The 19,665-nt window shown below is 37.5% G+C and overlaps 1 protein-coding gene across 1 annotated transcript in view; it reads right to left on the bottom strand.

Moving 5' to 3' along the window:
- Positions 1-11,852: 11,852 nt before the first annotated feature.
- ARSB (arylsulfatase B) overlaps positions 11,853-19,665 on the bottom strand; it is a 67,981-nt gene continuing 60,168 nt past the window's right edge. The window contains exons 7-8 of the mRNA XM_074931960.1: positions 12,915-13,043; positions 11,853-12,355 (exon numbers count right to left, since the gene is read on the bottom strand). Of these exons, the coding sequence (XP_074788061.1) occupies positions 12,090-12,355; positions 12,915-13,043 (395 nt within the window). The 3' untranslated portion in view covers positions 11,853-12,089. The remainder of the gene's footprint in view (positions 12,356-12,914; positions 13,044-19,665) is intronic.

Raw genomic sequence — 19,665 nt, 5'->3', positions numbered from 1 at the left:
ATCTCAGGCTCCTAATTAACAGAGTTCAGAGCCTGAGACTGCACTTAGCTACACTACTGCCATGTTCCTTCCTCTCAGCAGCTGATTGTAGAAGGCGATGCACAAAGTCTAAGATGGTGTACCTATTAAGAACAGGGTGTAGTAATTGACAGTACATTCTCTTCTAAATGCCTCTCTGCTTTGTAGGCAATACATAAATTTCAGCTTATAACATTCATGGATAAGAGTGACAATGAACAATACCCACATCATTTCCTATGAGTCATTGTGCTGGAATTTACAGTTGCAACCTCCTTACAGTAAACATACAGAAATGTGCATGCTTTTATTTTGCTGATTTACATCCACAGTTTCTGTCACTGTTTGGGAATGGATCCAAGCTAAATGTCATGTACCAAAGGTGTCAGCTATAGGGATGTACTAACACTCAAGGTGTAAGAATTCACCAATCAGTTGCTATGATTTCCCAAGTAATTTGCAGGAGTGCACTTCCCAGATCTTCTTATGCAAGTCCAGCAAATATCACAGTTTTAATAAATGTTCCAAAAATCAATAGTTCTTCAAAAGCATCTCATACAGATTAGTTGCAGAAATTACTAAGGATGCATGAATACAATACATGGGGATAAAGTGCAGCACATTACCTTGAAAACACGTAGAACTGTAACCAGAGATTCCCTAATACTGCTCTCCTTACTACATCTGTTCCTGCTACAAACAAGTCTTATGGAAGTTTACACAGTTTCAACTGAGTTTGCAGCTCGTGTCATGCTTGATAAGTCTTTCATTGCAAATAATCTGATTTTTTTCAAATAGCACTGAGGTCTTCCAATGAAGTCAGAGGGCATGCTGACACCAGCATGAAATTGAACAAATCCTAAACGTGAACAAGCAGACAATGCAACTGGATATCCTTCTTAGTCCAGAGTCCATGGACTTTGCAATTACCATTGTAATTATTATTGTAATTATCCATCAATTATAGCATCACAGAAAGAGGAATAAACAAAAACAATAGTAGCAAGTAAAACTGTATGGCAGTAACTGCATGTTACAATTCCGTTCTACAACCAATGCAGCTAGTGGTCATCAGATGAGCAGGTTTATGTGCTCTTAGGACAGAAGTGTGCTTGGACAGATACACTGTGCTCACAAAAAAGTCGTCTGTTTTTAAATTGTATAGCTGGCCATAGCCATCACCATATCATGGGCAGAGAGTTAACGAGTCTGTCATCAAGAAATTACACACTGACTAGGGTCGAGTTACTCACTCTGAGCATGAAAAGATCCAATTGTTACTGCTACATAAATATGAAGAAGCATGCCACCACCACATGCTTGCTAGAGACCAGGAAAAAAAAAAAAAAAAAAAAAGTAGAGCTATATCAGCCTCCTAACATAAAGGTCTTGGCTCTTCTATGACTCTTATTATTCCTCAAGAGTTTGGAACAATAGGGCTGAAATAAGAGAAACATGAAAGCATGAATTCTCAGTGAAACATGCATAACTAGACAAGAAGAGAGCAGGAACTGACAAGAGAAAGGCCAGGTCATGAAACTTTCTGTTTGTACATAACAAATCATTAAAGGTGCATGAGGAATTGCAAATACTACATGACTTGAAAATCTGTTCTGCCTTTAATTTTTGGTTTACTGCCTTTGAGAGAAGAGGAATGAGGAGTGTCAGATTACAAAGTGGAATTCCTACTGCTGACCAGAAAACATTGGATTTCCTTGTTCAGACCCTAAGAGAAAGAACAGTAGCCACTGTTACAGCTTTTTAGACTTGATTTCTAAGCAATAACATAAAGCTAAATACGGGTCCATTTTAGAACTATAGAAATCTACCAGATTTACTATGCTGTCTGTCTATATGGCCTTTACTGCTGGTCTACCAAAAGAAAATTCTATCTTAAACATATTTTTTCTTTCTAGGGTTTATAGCTATCCTTTGATCTTTATGAAAAACTCTTCTTTCATTTCTAGGTTTTCAAGGAGAAGAATGAAGAAATAGAGTTTATAACATTTTCAAGGCAATAAATTTTATTAATATTAGTTCCTAATATTAGCAGGTCTGTTTCGAAAATGAAGGTGTATGAATAAATGCATGTTTGGTATCTTTCTCTGGAGTCATATCTAGCTAACATTTATTTTAAAGATAAACACACTATGAAAAACTAAAATAATAATAAATAAGAATAGAGCACTTGTAATATGCATAGACTTAAAACCTGAGAGAACTATTAACTGACAGAGTAAGTTTTCTCTTCTTCCAACAGTGACATAGGGTAACAGTTGTCAGCACCTCAACATCTTCAGATTTCTGTTCAAAATAAGCCCATGATTCCACAATAAACATAACTTTATCAGCAAACAAGAATCAGAGGTTTCCCTGAACTGAGAATATGATTCCAGTTTATATTATAAACAGGAATTGTTAATTCTGCTCTACAGCTGGACTGGGACAGTTCACAAAACAAGCTGGAGCTGACTGCACTCAGGCTGAGTGACCAATATCCTTAACAAACTTGTTCCAAAAGGCTTTGGCACAGCCCTGTCTCTATTGCTCGTAATATCGTCTCCTCTCCCTCTTGTTATATGGACACACAGATGATAATTAATCATTAATGCAGAATCTTCCGAGTGCAGCTCATGGGCAAAGATCTTTCATGAGCACTGCATTTACTTGAAGCTATGGTTCTGAGCGAATTACTCTGATTTTCACTTTGATGATACAGAGGGATCTATGCAGTAACCAGCTCCTAAGAAAACAACGCTCCAAGGGTGCTGCAGTTGTGTGTGCATTTTGGGCTGAGAGTTTTGGAGCTAAACAATACCAGATCTCTGCTACATCTAGAGTTTTGATGATTATCAAATGTATTATAGTCACTTACGGCCTGGCTAATGTTTAGGATGAAACCAAGTGTTCTTAAAACATTTTCTGTTATGCTAATGCACATCAGCAGTACATTTATGCAAAGTACAATGAAAATAAACTACAGATAAAACCAGCACTTGTATATAAAAAGAGGTCATTACTTTATTTAAACATGCCATCAAACAAATGTAATTAAATCACATTAAGTAAAAGGATAGGGGCTGCTATTAAAAAGTCAGCTTTTGCTAGCAGCTTGTGACGCTTACAAATACATTTCTATATGACATGAAAAGAATGGATGTTAAATGATGTTGTTATAGCAGGGTTTCAGTATCATCACTGCTTCTGAAAAAATAGATGCTAATGCACTGAGTGATTTCATCTTGGTATTTAGAATCAGAGACCCAAAATGTGAAATTTAAAAGTACAACAAACTTAGATAAAACAGAAGGTTGCTTTGTTTGGATTTGGGATTTGGATTAGGTTCATACATATTTTATGTCACAAGTTAAACATAAAATGCATAATTCATTGAATAGTACAAAAATCCTCAATAATATTTGTGGGTTAATAATTAGACTCACCTCTTAACACTACACTCAAATCTTTACAGCCAGAAAGATGGCTTCTTGCAATTTTATTTAATGCTATAAACAGAATAAACATTTGCATAGAAAATCTTCCTTTTTTTAAAGAAAATGCTCTTCATTTTCTAGTGGTGGAATAATAATTAAGGAAAATTTTGCTTTTAGGCACTTTTTACTATACCATGGCCTTTTATTAATTACAAATACAGAAAAAGGGTGAATTCTAAAAACTTTTCCATGTAAAACAATGTATATTAAATCCTTGCATATTGTGGGCAGAAAGAATTTCAAAAAAATCCTGTTGTTAACAATTAATTATAAAGGAAAGGACTTTCAGACATCTTATACCTCCTGCATCTAAGAGACAGTCTCTCAATTATTCCCTTCTGTAAATGTTTCTTCAGAGTGGGCTACTTTCTAGGGCAAATATAAACAGAAATGCAATTGTCCTACTCTATTCCCTCCTACATTTTTCATAAGGGATATTTTCATAAGTCTTCTTTCATTATAAATGTGCCAGTTTTTCACTCAGCCAAAGGCTGTGCCATTTCAGCTGTTCTGGATTTTCTTTTAGGTTGAATTTATGGTAAAAGAAAACTATCAGTAAATTCTTAGCTGGGCTTCTCCACTATAGTAGTCTTGGAGCTTTAGCTAGAAGCAGAATAATGGTAATGTATATGTTGTTTTTATCCAATTGTTTAATATACCATGACCATGCCCTCTTCATTATAGAGTAAAGCCAAAACAGAACTGAAAAGGCAGAATGACTTTGTTTCTACAACATGTCACTGCTGGGGCAGGGGTGTGTGACCAGACCAGACTAATAGCCACCTTGGGATTATTTCAGACAGTGCTTCATCAATCAAGTATGACTTGTAAAACAGAGTATTTAAAAACAAAGCAAAGGGGACAAGAATTAAAGTGAAAATTCAGTACATCTGTAAGGACCACCTATAGGGCAGCAGTGTTTTCATGGTTCTTGCGATAGCAGTTATGATTTTCATAGCCTTTTAAAAAGGGTCCTCTTACCACTAATACACAGGGCTGAGGGGAAAAAATGGTGATCCTCCAGAAGTTGACTGTTTTAATGGATAAACCCACACTGGTGAGCAACATCAAGAAAACAGCTTAGAATCCCATAGCAGCTGTGACTGTAATCTGGAGAGACAAAAAAATACATATATTTGTTACAGTGAGTTGAGTCAAATTGGGACTGAGATGTCTGGAGTCTGCTAGATGTGAAGTCAAGCCTCTGACTTAATGCTCCCAACATTAACCTTCTCATCATCCAGAGAGACCCATAAAACTTTTTTTCACAGTAAGGCAGAATAAATGTGAGAGTAACTTAATGGCTCAGATGTCCTTGAATAAGCCATTTCAGAGCTTTCTATTCAATAAAAATTGATGACTCCTACTTCATGAGTACACAATGAAGAAAGGTTCCAACACTCCTGGTTAATAGAGCCATCGAGTGATGTTCCCAGCAGAATTGCAGATCCCATGAAATCATTTGGGCAGGACACAGATGTCCTGATCAAAGTTTTCCATTCATTACCATGGGCTCTATGCCCAAAACTACTCAACAAGCATTGCTGAATACCGAACACAGCTTACTCTGTAAATGTATTCACTGCATTATAACTGCATGTTTGCTTGAAGAAATCAGAAGAATGCATGGCACAAAGCAAGACAGAGCTCTTTTATTTTTATCACTGTCCTGAATGCCAGAATCTGGCAGCCCAGAACTGTGGCTTTGGTATAGTACCTTGTTGTGGCTTTTGAAGACCCGTCCAAACAAGCACTGCATTCCTTAGGTCCAAATCTAGTGATTCTGACTGTACTTTTTTCTAACTATAGACCTGCAGACAAAATATAGTGCCTTTGTTGCTACTGAGTTTAGCCAGAAATTAAGGGATCAACATCCAGTAACTGCTTTGATGATGGCAGCCAACAGTCCCTTTTTTGAAACTTGGCAGCAGATATATCACCAACCTTTCCAATATCTCTCTACTCCACCCCGCAAAACTAACACTCTCAGGAGGGAACACTAACCCAACAAGACCTTAATGTATCACCCTCTTTGCCTCTGCTAACCATGGTATGCAATTACCACAGGGCTGTCACTGAACCCGTCCATGGCTGGATGGCTGACTCACACTGCCTGCTCTGTGCCAAAATGTTTTTACTGTTCCTTGCAGCAGTTCTTCTCGATGTAGATGAGATCACACACACACTGTACAGAACCAGAAGAAGACATGTGAGAGAGCACTGGAATCAGAAAAAGCAGCTTGGGACCCCAGGGAACTCTCTATATCGTATATTTAACCTAGATCTTCCCATATAGCAACCAAACTTGAAACCAAGTCAAGGCCACTGCCTGCAGCTGACAAAGACAGTAAGCTGAAAGAGTTAAAACACTCAATTGGAAATCTACTGGCAAAAGATTTGCTTAAAAACCTCCTCAAATTTAGAACTGCTGGAGTTTTTCCCTCCTTCTAGCAAAAGCATTACTCCCCTGTTACAGAGTGACATGACACTTAAGGTAGGGCTGCAAAGGGGCTGTCAAGGTAAGGGCTGGGCTGTAGAAAGGGTCCTCTGACCCCTCCATCACCTCAGAGCTAAAGTTAGTGTTGCAAGAGAGACACAGCTTCAGGGTGGAGGGGGACCTGCGTTGGGCTGGCAAAGGAGCAGGTAGGTGGGAAAATGAACTCTCCCTTGATGACTGCTACATGTTGAAAATGGTTTCATGTTCCTAGGCTAACCACAGCCCACACCTATGGATAGATTATGGATCACCTTATATTGTTTGACATTATGTATTTTTTCTTTGTTTAGTTTTCTTTCATTTAGACTGTTTGACTTCTGTGTTTTGTGATTCACTTGCCTATTTCTCATTTGAGTTTTCCTGGCCCTAGGATTACAAACATGGCAACACATACAGACAGTGTGTCCTCGTGTGCCAGGCTCCATCACACATACCGTTATCAGTGGCTCTGTCACTATCATCCCTTCCATCAGGACACTTTGCTTAGTCTGCAATAGGGTGGCACTGGTCTAATAGGACCCTGTGTAACCTCAAGCTCATTTACTGCTGCTTAAAGAAAACCTGGAAGACCTTTGGGAATATCCCTAGTAGTCTTACTACCATTAAACCACTTTGTCAGAAAGTAAAATGAGAGCAAATTCACAGAAGCCAACAGGGACTGCTAGTGGAACTTCAAATCCACACAGACCACAAGGGTTTAAACTCTGGGTTCTTCTGTTCAGAGATTCTGAAAAGGATTAAATTCAGAGTTTCATCCAAGCCCCATTTATCAACTTTAGGAAAGCTGGATATATTATTTTCAGGCTGAATATAGGGCCTTTGACTCAAAAGCAGGTCCAGATTCTCTGTTTTGCTTATCTTTTTGTAAACAAACATCTTATTGTAAACAAGCAATGCAAAATGAGTAGCTAGGGTGAGCATTCTTCCTAAACGTTACTTTCCGAAGCTTAAATTATTTCTACAATATAGAAAAGAAGACTTTTTAATTCAAAATGCTCAGACATTTGCTAGTTTAAAAATTAATCTTAACTTGGAAATGGATGAAATGAAGTTTTATTTAGAGAGTTAAAAATGCTTGCATTTTTGAATGTTACTCAAGTAACCACAAAACATATAAAGAATTATTTCCCAATTTGAAACGACTGAACACTATACAACTCTTTGCAGATGCCAACCTAAATGTGTCAGCCAGATGCTTGTTTTTTTCCCTAATCCAGTTAAATTAAAATATTTTATGAAGGACCACCCATGTAAAATAATTAGGAAATAAAAAAAGTAATTATGTGTAGCTCAGCTGAGAAAATAATGAATCACTGGATTTTAAAATATAACAAAAGGAAAAAGAGCATGAATTTGATACCTACAGAAGACAGTGACATGACACAGTCTCTTCTGAGTAGGTTAATTATATAAACTAGAGTATCAGCAAGAATGCAGGCTGTAAGACAGAGAGAAAAGAGAACAAATAAAGGCTCTGCTTACCCCTGAAATAACAATTAGATGTTCTTTAATCTTTTCTAACTTTAGCCAAGGAGCTGACATTGATGGGAAGCTCAAACACATTAATTACTTGAACTTTTACAAGTTAACTAATGTTCCTTTCTTTTCCATGAAATTGGATATCAGCATAAAAAGAACAGTATCTGTATTAAAAATATTATTAACAAAAGTTCCCTTTTTTTGTGGGTAAGCCATCATCTTTCCTCATGTAATATGAGTGCAAATGCTGAATGACACACAGGATTGTAGGGCATAAATTCCCCTCGCCCCCAAGTCCAGTCTCTTGTTATTGTGGCAATAACATCCTATAATTGCTACTATAAACTAAAATGTTATATGTGAGTATTGGCTGAGAACTGTTAGCTTTCCAGTCTTACATGTCTGCTTGTGTAGACAGAGTGCTAAATAAATACGCACTATGAAAAAAACAGCCAAACAGCCAACTCTTTCAAGAGTGAGAGTAATGTAAATTCTACTTGCCTTATATACTGCGGAATGGCTGTCAACTTCTTCATCTGCATTTTGATTGCTAGAATAAAGTAGCCAACACATTCTGAATGAATGAGGAATGGAGTACTAAGCAGATGGAACCTCTGATAGTTGGATGATTTATTTCAGAAAGGCATTTGAAGGCCAACCTGTATCATTAATGAGTAACACACAGAAATAGTTAACTCTTAAAGTTGCACAAGATGATTTGAGACCTTGTTCTTTCAGAATCCCATATTCCAAACCATGTTACTAACTATATGCTACATAAAATTAGGATATGAAATTTAAAGTTGCACTAAACACTGTTATAAATTAGCATAAATCATTACATTGAAATAAAATAAACAAACTGCAACAGTTAGGAAAGGGAACCACAATAAGGTTTTTCTAGAGCTACTAAAGGAAGATCTGAGCTTTGTCAAGGTGATGCAATAGTTTATAAAAAGGTTTTGTTGCTTACATTTTCCATCCCTTGCTGTGGTCAGCAAATAACAGAGCCTGAGCCTCAGTTATAAAGAATCTTCAAAACCTCAAAAGGGAAACACTGCTCATGGTGCATTTGGATCTCTCAAATGTATAGGACAACATACTCTCTAAATTATTTTATGAGCTCATTAAGAAAAAAAACCCGAACACACACACACACACATCAAACAAGGGCTCAGTCCCCTTTGTACAGACTAGTCTAACCTGATTTCATTAATTCATCCATCAATTAACAAGGTTTCTAACTCACAGATTGTCTAATTCAAACTTGTAACTCATGGACCTATAAGCAAAATACTTACCTAGATGATGATGAGAGTGCTCATTCTTCCTCCTCTGCCACGGTGCAGGTCTCCTTTGTATGACACTGGGAAACACAAAAGCCTCAGGAGTCTGGCTGCTGTTGGAGATGCTTCAAAGCCTTTTGGGTAAGATGATCTATTTGTACCTTCCAGCTTGGAAGTTTGGTCTATACTATTTCCATAAGTCAGTGGATTCTGAAGGAACTGCCAGACTATAATAGCAGGGACTATAGCTGCAGGAGACTGCAAGCTTCAGGTGATAATGGCTGCACAATGACCTGTAGCCCTTACTGTGGACAGCCTACATGGTGCTCTCACCTCAACTTAATGGCGCTGTTCCCAACACACATCAGGCCTTTGCATGAGCTGTGTGTTAGCTAAAGTAAGAGCAGGAGTTGAGTGAACATTCACACATAATAGAAAGGAAAGGTTTCATGTGTCTCATGTAATGGAAGGAGGTATGATCAGGCATCAGTTTGGAGACTATCTTTGCAGAAATTCTTTTTGATATTTAAAGATCCTGGTTAGTATGAAAGTTGCTACATGTAGTGTAGTAAGAGCTTCTGTCACAGCATACATACTTTACCAGTGAAAAGTCAAATTACCTGGAAGCAGGTCACAAACAGATGATTCTTTACTTGGTGTCTAGTTAAGCTGGGGAAACATGTGATTGTGTGCATATAAACAGTTTACAAGGTATTATGAGGTCATGCCCAAGGACCCCAATGGAAAGGTTGTGCAACCTCATGGAAGAGAAGAAAAATCACTGATGGCCACTAAATACATAGCTAAATCTCTGAGGTTCTGAGCGATTGTTTAGAAGGTGAGGGACAATCTGAAGAGCTTATCACATATCCTGCTGCAACTGTCTTTCAGACACTGATGGATGAATGGAGAAGGATATTGAACCTTGGTCTAAAACAGCACGCCAAAACATACCCAACCAAACCACAAAGAATATAGGTTTGCTCACTATAGAAGAATTATTTCCTCCCAATCTATATTTCTTCTTTCTCCATCTTCAAGGCTGAAGAGAGTGAATGAAATAGAACAAATACTGAAATAAAAGAATGGAAGTGACAAAGAAAAGAGAGAAACATGAGTCTCTTTGGGAAAAAGACAAAGAGCTAAACAGGGTTCTGGAGAGCTTTGGCTTCATTTGTAAGAAAACATCAAAGTTGGAAAAGGTAAGCTAGATATAAGACAGTATAATGGAGAATCAGCTGTATCAGAAAGCAGGAATTTAAGTTCATTTTTATATACATTTTCAGTTTTCTTAAGTTTCATCTTTTCCATGCTTTATCTTTCTATTTAAAAAAACATAAATTCTGTCAAGTCTGTCTCTTCATGAATCTGTTTGCTAACAATTAGTGCAAGTCTCCTGAGTGAAAACAGGGAAAAGGTGTGCAACATTATAGTGAAATTTATAGGAGCTGGTCTTGGAGCCAGAAACAGGCAATCAGATCCCTGCTTTCTAGAGAGGATAACAGCTAGAGCTCTGCATCCTGAGAACTTGGCAAAGTACACTGAGAAGCAGTACCAGAACACTGGCTAGACTCCAGAGGTCTGAGACATTGAGAGAGCTGGTGGGTTGATCTTGCATCAATTTGATGAGTAACTGAGAAATGTTGCTCAGCCTGTTTTCTTCATGGCTCAGAGCCCACTTCAGGATGAAAACAGTCTCTACTATGGTAATAAACAAAATCTGAGGTGAAAGGGTACTCACCAGGCAGGCAATAAAAGTAAGGTTTTGTTCATCAAAGAATCACCGAATAATTCATGGAGAAAAGGCCCACTGGAGGGCACCTGCTTGTTCCTCACCACTACCACCAAAGCAGGGCCAACATCACGTTCAGTTCAGCTTCAGGGATAGATCACATTGCTCAGGGTCTTTTCCAACCAAGGACTGAACATCTTCAAGGACAGGGATGTCACAGCCTCACAGTTCCCACATTTAACTAACCTCATGACGTGATTTTTTTTTTTTCTTATATTGAATTGGAAATCCATGTGTTCTCTGTGTGGTTCTCATCTTTGTGCACCTCTGAGAAGAGGCTGCCTTCTCTATGCCCTCACAATAGGTAGCAGAAGATAGCAATTTACCCTTTCTCTTTCTTCTGCATAAACTAACCCATTTTTTTAGCCTCCCCCCATTTGCTCTCCTCCTCGTGATCATATTCATGGTGCTCCACTGGACTCACTGCAATTTGTCAATACTTTCTTTGTACAGGGAATCCCAAAATGTGATGCTATCTTCCTGTGCTGAATAGAGGGAAATAAACACTTCCCCTGATGTGCTGGCTACATTAGTAGGTCAGACCATGGAATAGGCTGCCCAGTGAGGAGGTGGAGTCACCATCCCTGCATGTGTTTAAGGGTCATTTAGATGAGATGCTGGGGGATGCGGTGTAGGGGAGAACTTCTAGAGTCGGGCTGATGGTTGGACTCGATGATCCCAAGGGTCTTTTCCAACCTGAATGATTCTATGATTATTGCTTATACGGACCAGCATGTGGTTGGTCTTCTTCACCAAGAGCATGGCAACTCTCATCCTATTTATTGTCCAGGAGGACACCTAGATATTTTCCCCACAAAAACTGCTTTCTATCGGGTCATTGCCCAGTGTGTACTCCTTCATGGGGCTATTCCACCCCAAGTGCAGGACTCTGCCTTTGTTGAACTTCATGAAGTCTGTCAAGATCCCTCTGCCTGACAGCCTTGCACTCAGTTGACCACCATTCTCTAATCCAATAGTGAACAAGGATTGGGGATTTTGCTTTATTTTGGGGTTTTTACCGTGAGAGATTTCCATCCCTTTTCTGAATGAAGGCCCATGTTAAAGGCAAAAATTATTATGTCAACTATTGTAATTTTTTTCTGTTCTTTACAGATACGTAAGAGCTTCCAATAAAATTTGTCTTCTGGACAAACATTAAATCAAAAATAATTTTGGATGTCCCTGCTGCCATAAATCATTGCCACTTTCAAGTAATCTCTTTCAAGGAGGGAGGTAACATTTTATCTTCTGCAGTAAAGATATATTCTGGATGAAGTGTATTCAAACAGCATTTTTATAATTTTACCAACATTTCACATACAACTGTAGGGAAGGAGAGAGTGGGAAAAGACTGAAATAAGATTCCCAACATATTTTAAGAGTGAGAAATACTAAGTTACCCAAAAAGTGAGGTCACAATTAGCAACAGTTTATCAAACAAGGTAGGAAGTATGTGACTAGGACCCTGAGTACATAAACCAGACTCTGTTACAGGGTTGTTTTGCAGGATGCAGTGCTGTGCACTATGCCCAAGGACCCCAAGCCCCAGTTACTGCTGGATCACAGTGGGGATCCTCATCAGGGTAGAAGACAGGCACTGAATGTTTATAATAATACTGAAGCCGTGAGAGCAGTTTTTCCACCACATGAGGATATTTTTCAGACAAATCATTTTTCTCTTCAGGATCACGAACAATATCAAATAGCCAAAGTCTCTTTGTTGGTGGATCGGATGATTGAATCTTTGACTCATTAAACAAAGACGGTGGAGGAAACCAATGACTGCAGCCTGCAGAAACAGGAACAGACCAAAGGTTAATTCTCAGATACAGAGCAGCAGTGTGGAGAAGTAGAGTTATACTGTAATCAATGAATTCACTAGGTTCCTTGAAAAGCCACTGGCCAGTGACTATTGCTGCATTCCCTAATTAAAGCCCAGCACCAGAGTCTCCCTAGTCCAAGGCTACCTATACAGGAGTCCTACTTAAAAAAAAAAGCTGCACATTGGGATTCAAACTTTCATGTCGCTTAAATTAATATAAATTAATTTAATGGACTTTCTTCTGGGATTCAATTATCTTTATGGGTCCCTCCCAATTCGAGATACTCTATGATTCTATGACAGTTTTTCCACTACTGTGAAAATCATTTATATACAAAATATTTGCAAAATGAAAGAATATATTGTTTGAATTTTAGAAGTGCTCCTTCTAGATTTTTGCTGTGATCAAAATCCTGAGAAGTTAGCAGAATAACTAAAATAAATGAAAATACATTAAACAGAATTAAATGGTGTTTGGGGCAGTGGGAGATACGACACACTGTACAGAAAAGAATTTCTCTGTTACCTGGATATCCAGTGAGTAACTTCCATTTTCCATGTCGGATTGCTGCATGAATGGATATATTGAAAAGTGTATCATCCCATGGAGAAGAATTGCTCTGTGGTAAAGATGTCCTGTTGTCAATGCCAAGACCTTAATGAAACAGTAAACCAAGTTAGGTACATTGCATATGCATGAAGTAATTTTTAGAATCTAGCTGGAAAACAAAGCAGTATCATCCATTTATGTTTATGTACTGGATAAATAAGTTGCTATATGTATGTGCAAAGATCTGTGCTGTGACTTAATGGATGTATTTAAATCAGAACTTGAACTGCACCCCAAAAAGTTACTAATGGAAAATGTCACACTGTCGTCCAGATAACCAGACTAATTTTGTATACAGATAGTATATGTGTATCTCATATACCTATATTAAGAATGCTTATGACTGGAATTGTTAAATTTGCTCACACAAGTGCCTGTATCTTTTGCCAGTTAGGAATATAGGATTGAAAGATCTCCTGAATCAATGCTACTACTGTTAATTCTCTTAGATCACCCCAGGGATCAAGTCCCAGGTCCTGACTTGTATCCACACACAGAGTTGTCTCTCTCGACTGAGCTGGCTACAGTCACAGATACCCATATCTGACCCAGCAAGGTACTTCTATGGCATGACATAGTGTGAAGCATGTCTTCACGCTGTCTTTGGTAGTTGCATATGACGTGGCCCAATATCCAGATACTGCAGAAAAATCTGAAGCGTCAACTATGTGCAAACTCCCTCTCAGAAGGAAACTTGAAGCTCTTTATAGGATGGAGCTCAGAAAAAAAATTAACATGCATACACCAGGGATGATCAGGAGACCAATTCTTTACTGAAACGGGGAGGAAGTCTGACAGACACTCCAGGAGCATCCCAACCATCTTGCATATCAGCTTTCATAAACAAGATAGGAGTTTAAGACATAAAATCTAAGAGGTTTATATTAAATGTATCAGCTGATACCTGTTTACCAAAAACATACCAGAAGGCAACTGTATAATCAGACTAGAAACAACATACCAGGAGGTGGAGAGATACAATATTAGAAGTAGAACTAGAGGATTCTAAAAAGAGTAAATTCTGTACATCACAGTGAGGCAAATATACGTCTGATAGAAAACAGCAACAGAAAGTTTAGAAAGGAAATGCTGGGACACAATTTCTCTATTTTTTTATGAAGGTCGTGCTTAGTTGTTATTTTATTACTAGGCTTCACATTTTGATTCAGTTTTTCCGTAATGAGCACTTTGTTTACATACCCAAGTTCCCTGTTTACATCAGACTTGTATAATGTTCCCAGATAAAAAAAGTTATAAAAGGGGACTACTTTTTTAGAGTATGCATACACAGATTGAGGAGGACTCAGCTTATCTTAGATCACAAAGCACTGAAGCTGACGGTAAAAAAACCAAACCCCTATAAAAACAAGGAAAACTTCATAAATAACCCCAAAAGAATCTCTTCTGGAAGATAAATCCCCACAGTCATGTGATATCCATAGCGTATATGGAACAGTTTAAAGATTAATACTGCTTACTTTTCAACATCATTATGTTATGTACTACTCTGTCATACTGTTTGCTACTGGGAATACTCGTCTTTGCCATCTAATTTCTTAAAAAGCATAATGAAAGACATTCAGCAGATCAAAAAACACCACCATGTTTTTTAAACAATACATCTCAAAAATACAATATTAAGGCTTGGTCTAAAGGAAAAATTATGTGAGTCTGCATTTCTGATTTTAAGGTTTAGCATGGAGAATATGTTTCTGATTATTGACCTACATGAAGCCACAGTATTACACAAGACAAATTGCTTTAAATATTTCAAATAAACAGTAGAAAAAATTGTTTGTTCAGATACGCTTTGCAAAATATCCCTAGAATGACATGCATGAGACTTAAAATAAGATTCAAGAAGATAAAATAATTTTTAAAACCTCTTATTTGGCCCAGGTGAAAAAAACCAAACTCCTAAACTAAGAAATGTTTTTACCAGAGGCTGTAGTTGAAGTTTTTTGTTGGAAAATTTCTTGAAGAGAAAAAGTTAAATTCCCTCATGTTGATAAACAGAACTCTGTCAGTCATGTTACCTCACCCATTGCAAGCACTTGTCTTGTCCCAAAGAAATGTACTGTCTATTATTCAGACAAGTGCATTACTCTCCAGGCATTACAGGCTGACATTTATCAGACATATCAGCCATGGAAAAAAGACTGATGGTTGTTGAATGCTCTCTACACGGGATATTTATAGGACTGCCAGTTTATACTTCATTATATGAGCACTGGATGCAGAACAAGGATAAATAAAAATATTGCTTGATATGACTTCTCTTCTGCTCATCATATGACTTCCACATTAAGCTCATGTTCCTCCCTCTGCATTTACCTGATTTTCTCCTTCAGCCCAACTAGGTTTCTACCTCTCCATTCTTCAGTTTCTGCTAGTGCAGGTGAAATGCAAAATGCCTGGGGGAGTCTTCTCCCTCGGCATATGAATTTTACAGGGATCTCTTTTCCAATTTGGCAGACTAAAAAGTCACATTCTTTTTGTTTCATTTGCAAGATAAAACATTCATTCCCATAGCACATAAGCAGTTTTTCTCTGCATCTGTTCTAGATTGTTGGCGTTTTTTTTCTTCTTTTTTTCCATTATGGTTGACCAGGCAGTAACAACAGTCCCATTCAGCAGTCAGAGGACAGATGCCTTATATTGATATGTGTAATCAAGTCTGCCTTCATGTGCCTGCATACTCTCCTTATAGACTTATATATAAAAAATGTGATGGTTTTGCTTGTGCAGCGAGACTGGACATTTTATTTTTCTGACATTTGATCATCAGTGCATCAGTGGCTAATGAAATACTAAAACTTTGTTTTTACCTTAAAAGAAAAATCCCACAGCCTTTGCCGTGAATTTACTTATTTTCAAACAGAAGCCATTGCTTCCTGAAGCCCAGTTTCAGACCCTCACCAGTTGCTATATTTCTTTTTAAATAGTCCCTTGATACAACTTTTAATAGTTAAGAAAGAAGTGAAATTTCATTCAGATATTTATTTTCAAATATTTAATGGTACAATGAATTGATCTAAGTATTTTAGTGTTTTCTTTGGAGTTGTAGGTCACCACATGTATTCAAATAGCTTTTTTATCTCTATAGAAAAACCAAGTCCTTCAGAAAATGTTGCCCTCGGTAAGTGACTTTGGAGTTTATATCCTATTTCAAAACCCTCCTTAGACTAAACAGCCTGAAAAACAGTTTCAGGATCAGATTTTAAAAGAAACTGAGGTGGCCAACTCCCACTACTCACAAAAGCAGTTTATTATTTAAGGACTTTAAAATCCTGGCTCTTTGCCCCTTATGAAAACTTCAGCTTAGTTATTTTATTTCCATTATCATACATTGACTCTATGAACAGATATCTATCCCAAATTAGGATGTAAAAGCCTAAATAATTTTCAGTAGCTAATTTGTATTTTCAAGAGTCCTGATTTTTCAGAAAGCCAATGTCATCAACTCTGAAAAATCTGTGTGAGATCCTTAGAAAGCATCAGTCAAAATATGTTAGATGCGTTTGCAAAAATAATTGCCATTCTGATAATTTGAGTATTCCAGAGCATACTCTTCAGGCAGGATGTGTACACTTACTGTGTAAGTATATAAATAACAACATGAATATGACCAGAGAATACATGGGACTAAGAAGTGAACCATCCTTCAATGCAATAAGCCTTGCTAATGCACAAACATAAGTACAATAAAAAGGAAAGTAATAAACATGGGGGAAAAAAGCCAGTCCTCACTCTGCATACATAAAAGAATATCCTCTGAAGAAGTTATCGTTATTTAGGAAAGAGTTTCCAAAGTTGTAATGAATAGGTAATGTCCAGCAGCAGTCAAGAAAAGCAAATCCAGTATCAGAAGTCACAAGAAATGGGACACTATGCCACCACCTATGCTCTTGTTGTGCCTCACACATGATACTGTGTGGTTTTGGTCCCCATGTTACAAAATGGACACAGAGAAACCATACCAGATACAAAGAGATGTGACAAGTTAGAGTAAACTATGGAACAGGGCTCTACATCCTCAAAAACTGAAAACTGGTGAGGACAGGACAGAGGTCTATGAAATTGTGTAGTCATGACAAGCTGAATAAGGAACAACTGGTCTTTCCTAATAGGGACATCAAATAAATTATGAAGTCACATATTCAAAATATATGATAGTATATACTTCCTTATCACAAATCAAACTCAAGTGTGGAATTCCTTTTCATGGGATGCTGTGGATGCTACAAGTTTATGCAGGCTGAGTGATTAAAAGTGTTCACAAAGTGTAAGAAAATTCCATGAAGGATACTTATATCCAAGTTGACTACCTAAAAATCATGAGCTTCATTAGCTGCAGGTTGTGGGGAGCATGCAAAAGAAGTATATTTATATGCTTGTATTTGTACACTCCTTCCTACACAACTGCTACTCTTGGAATCTGAATAATGAGCTATTTTTGGCCTGATCATACACAAGACGTATTACCAAACAAGTTCCAGTTCAGGAGAAGCCAAATATTTTGTTTACAAAAGAAAGCACCATCTTGAAGCAGATTTATGCAACCCCTTTTAATATATTAATCTCTGTATGTACTGAACTGATACGGTCAAAACTTTCTCAAAAGTATAGAATCATAGAATACCTCAAGTTGGAAAGGGCCTATAAGGATCATCAAGTCCAATTCCATGCTCCTCACAGGACTACCTAAAAATAACCATATGACTAAGAGTGTTGTCCAGATGCTCCTTGAACTCTGACAGGATTCATGTCGTGACCACTTCCCTGGGGAGCCTGTCCCAGCAACAAACCACACTCTCCATGAAGACTCTTTTCCTGATGTCCAACCTGAACTTTCCCTGACACAGCTTCATCCCATCTCCTCGTGTCTGATTGCTGGTCACCAGAGAGAGGATATCAGCACCTCCCCCTCTGCTGCTCCCCTTGAGGAAGTTGTAGGCTGCAGTGAGGTCACCCCTTGGCCTTCTCTTCTCCAAGCTGAAAAACATAAGTGACCTCAGCTGATGCTCCTAAGTCTTGCCCTAGAGGCCTTTCATGGTCTTGGTGAAGATATATGTATATATGATTCAGATTCAGATTTAGATTTAACTGTAGTTTAACAAATATATGAACACCATGAGTAATTTCTAGCATTCCGTCCAGTTTACTTTCAGTGCTGTTCTTAAAAGGAGGAATAGCATGAAGAAATGAGAATATTAATTTGTATTAGCAACAGCTTCCAATGCACAGATCAGTCCGTGTCAGTGCAGACATGTCAGTTATTTGCTTAAGGCTTGTTTTTCACTTATTCCAGAATGTAAATCAAGAGTAAAGTAATGCAAATACTGGATTCACACCAGATTTATAGTACTGTGACTGAGATCAGAATCTGATATCTACATTATTTCCTTCTTTAGTCATACAATTTTAAATCTAAATAAAGCAATTTACAGAAATGTTATAAGTTGACAGGTTTTGCCACAATGAAGAAGTTATTTGGTACATTCAGTCCAGCAGCATGTCCCAAGAAGTAATTAATACCTGATGATTCAAAGTAGAAAAGATAAACTAAAACTGTTTACTTTGCCCAGCAATCTGTTCTTTCACTTCAATTTCTAAGCATAGGGAAGATTATAAAAAATGATGCAATATGCTTAGCCCTGTTTTTTTCCTCCTAGCCTTTCAAAAAAGCTCTCCTGACCTCATTGAGTATCCCATGTGTACTCCTGATTTAATACATCATTTAATTTAGGTGGGTAGTTCTTACAGAGAAAATACTGTCTTCCTATGTATTTTTGCATACACTTACAATAGCCTTCTGCTTAACTCATTAGTTCACCTATCCAACCAGGCAATGTTTTCTGGGAGAAGAAAATAGGAAGAAACATTTCTTCACATTTCTTCCCTGGTGATCAGTGTATGCTTAAGAATCATCATCTATTCCTTGGTTCATACAAGCCTAATTACCAATCAGAAATTGATCTGAAACAAAAAATTACTAATTTATCTGACCACCATGAAAAAGACAAAAATGTCAGAAAATCCATTTATCTTCTGTGTAACTCAAAACCATTTAAATTCTCCTACTACTGCAGTACACCAAAATAACTCCGTGACCCTTTGATGCCTGCAGTGCTACATGGTAATAAAAAAAGAAGGGTTGATCCAGTTTTACTACATTTTACTTCTCTAGATGTCTTACCAGAAGCTCTCTACTCCTCTTCCTGTATGGGGCCTATAAATCCAACTTGTTTATTTTTCTAAGTCTTTTGATGTTCCCAACAGATTTCACTGATATTCTCCGAAATATTTAATATCCAATCAAGAAAAAATACTAAAACCCCCCCGTATTTTCCTAATGCAAGCAAAATAAAAAAATAGCAAAGACAACAAAAAAAAGTCACTGTAACGCAGTACTTGATAGGTAGGTTGGGAAATTCAGATCTGTCAGCATCTTTGTAAATATTTCCTATGACTTGTTTCAATCTTTTGCTTTCTACTTTGAAAAGCAAATATTTTAAGTACCACATAATCACATCTGTAAAAAAAGATTTAAGGATAGTCAATACCCATATTGTGTAAACTGGCAAGGTTTAAAAAAACCCCAACAAACAGGTACAACCTGAACTTTTTTTTTTTTAAAGAAAGGCTCCTTCTTTAGGATCAGTCT

The sequence above is a fragment of the Athene noctua genome, chromosome Z (genome assembly GCF_965140245.1).
Source record: "Athene noctua chromosome Z, bAthNoc1.hap1.1, whole genome shotgun sequence".
Lineage (NCBI taxonomy): Eukaryota > Metazoa > Chordata > Aves > Strigiformes > Strigidae > Athene > Athene noctua.
This window is presented reverse-complemented; position numbering and strand designations above follow the sequence as displayed.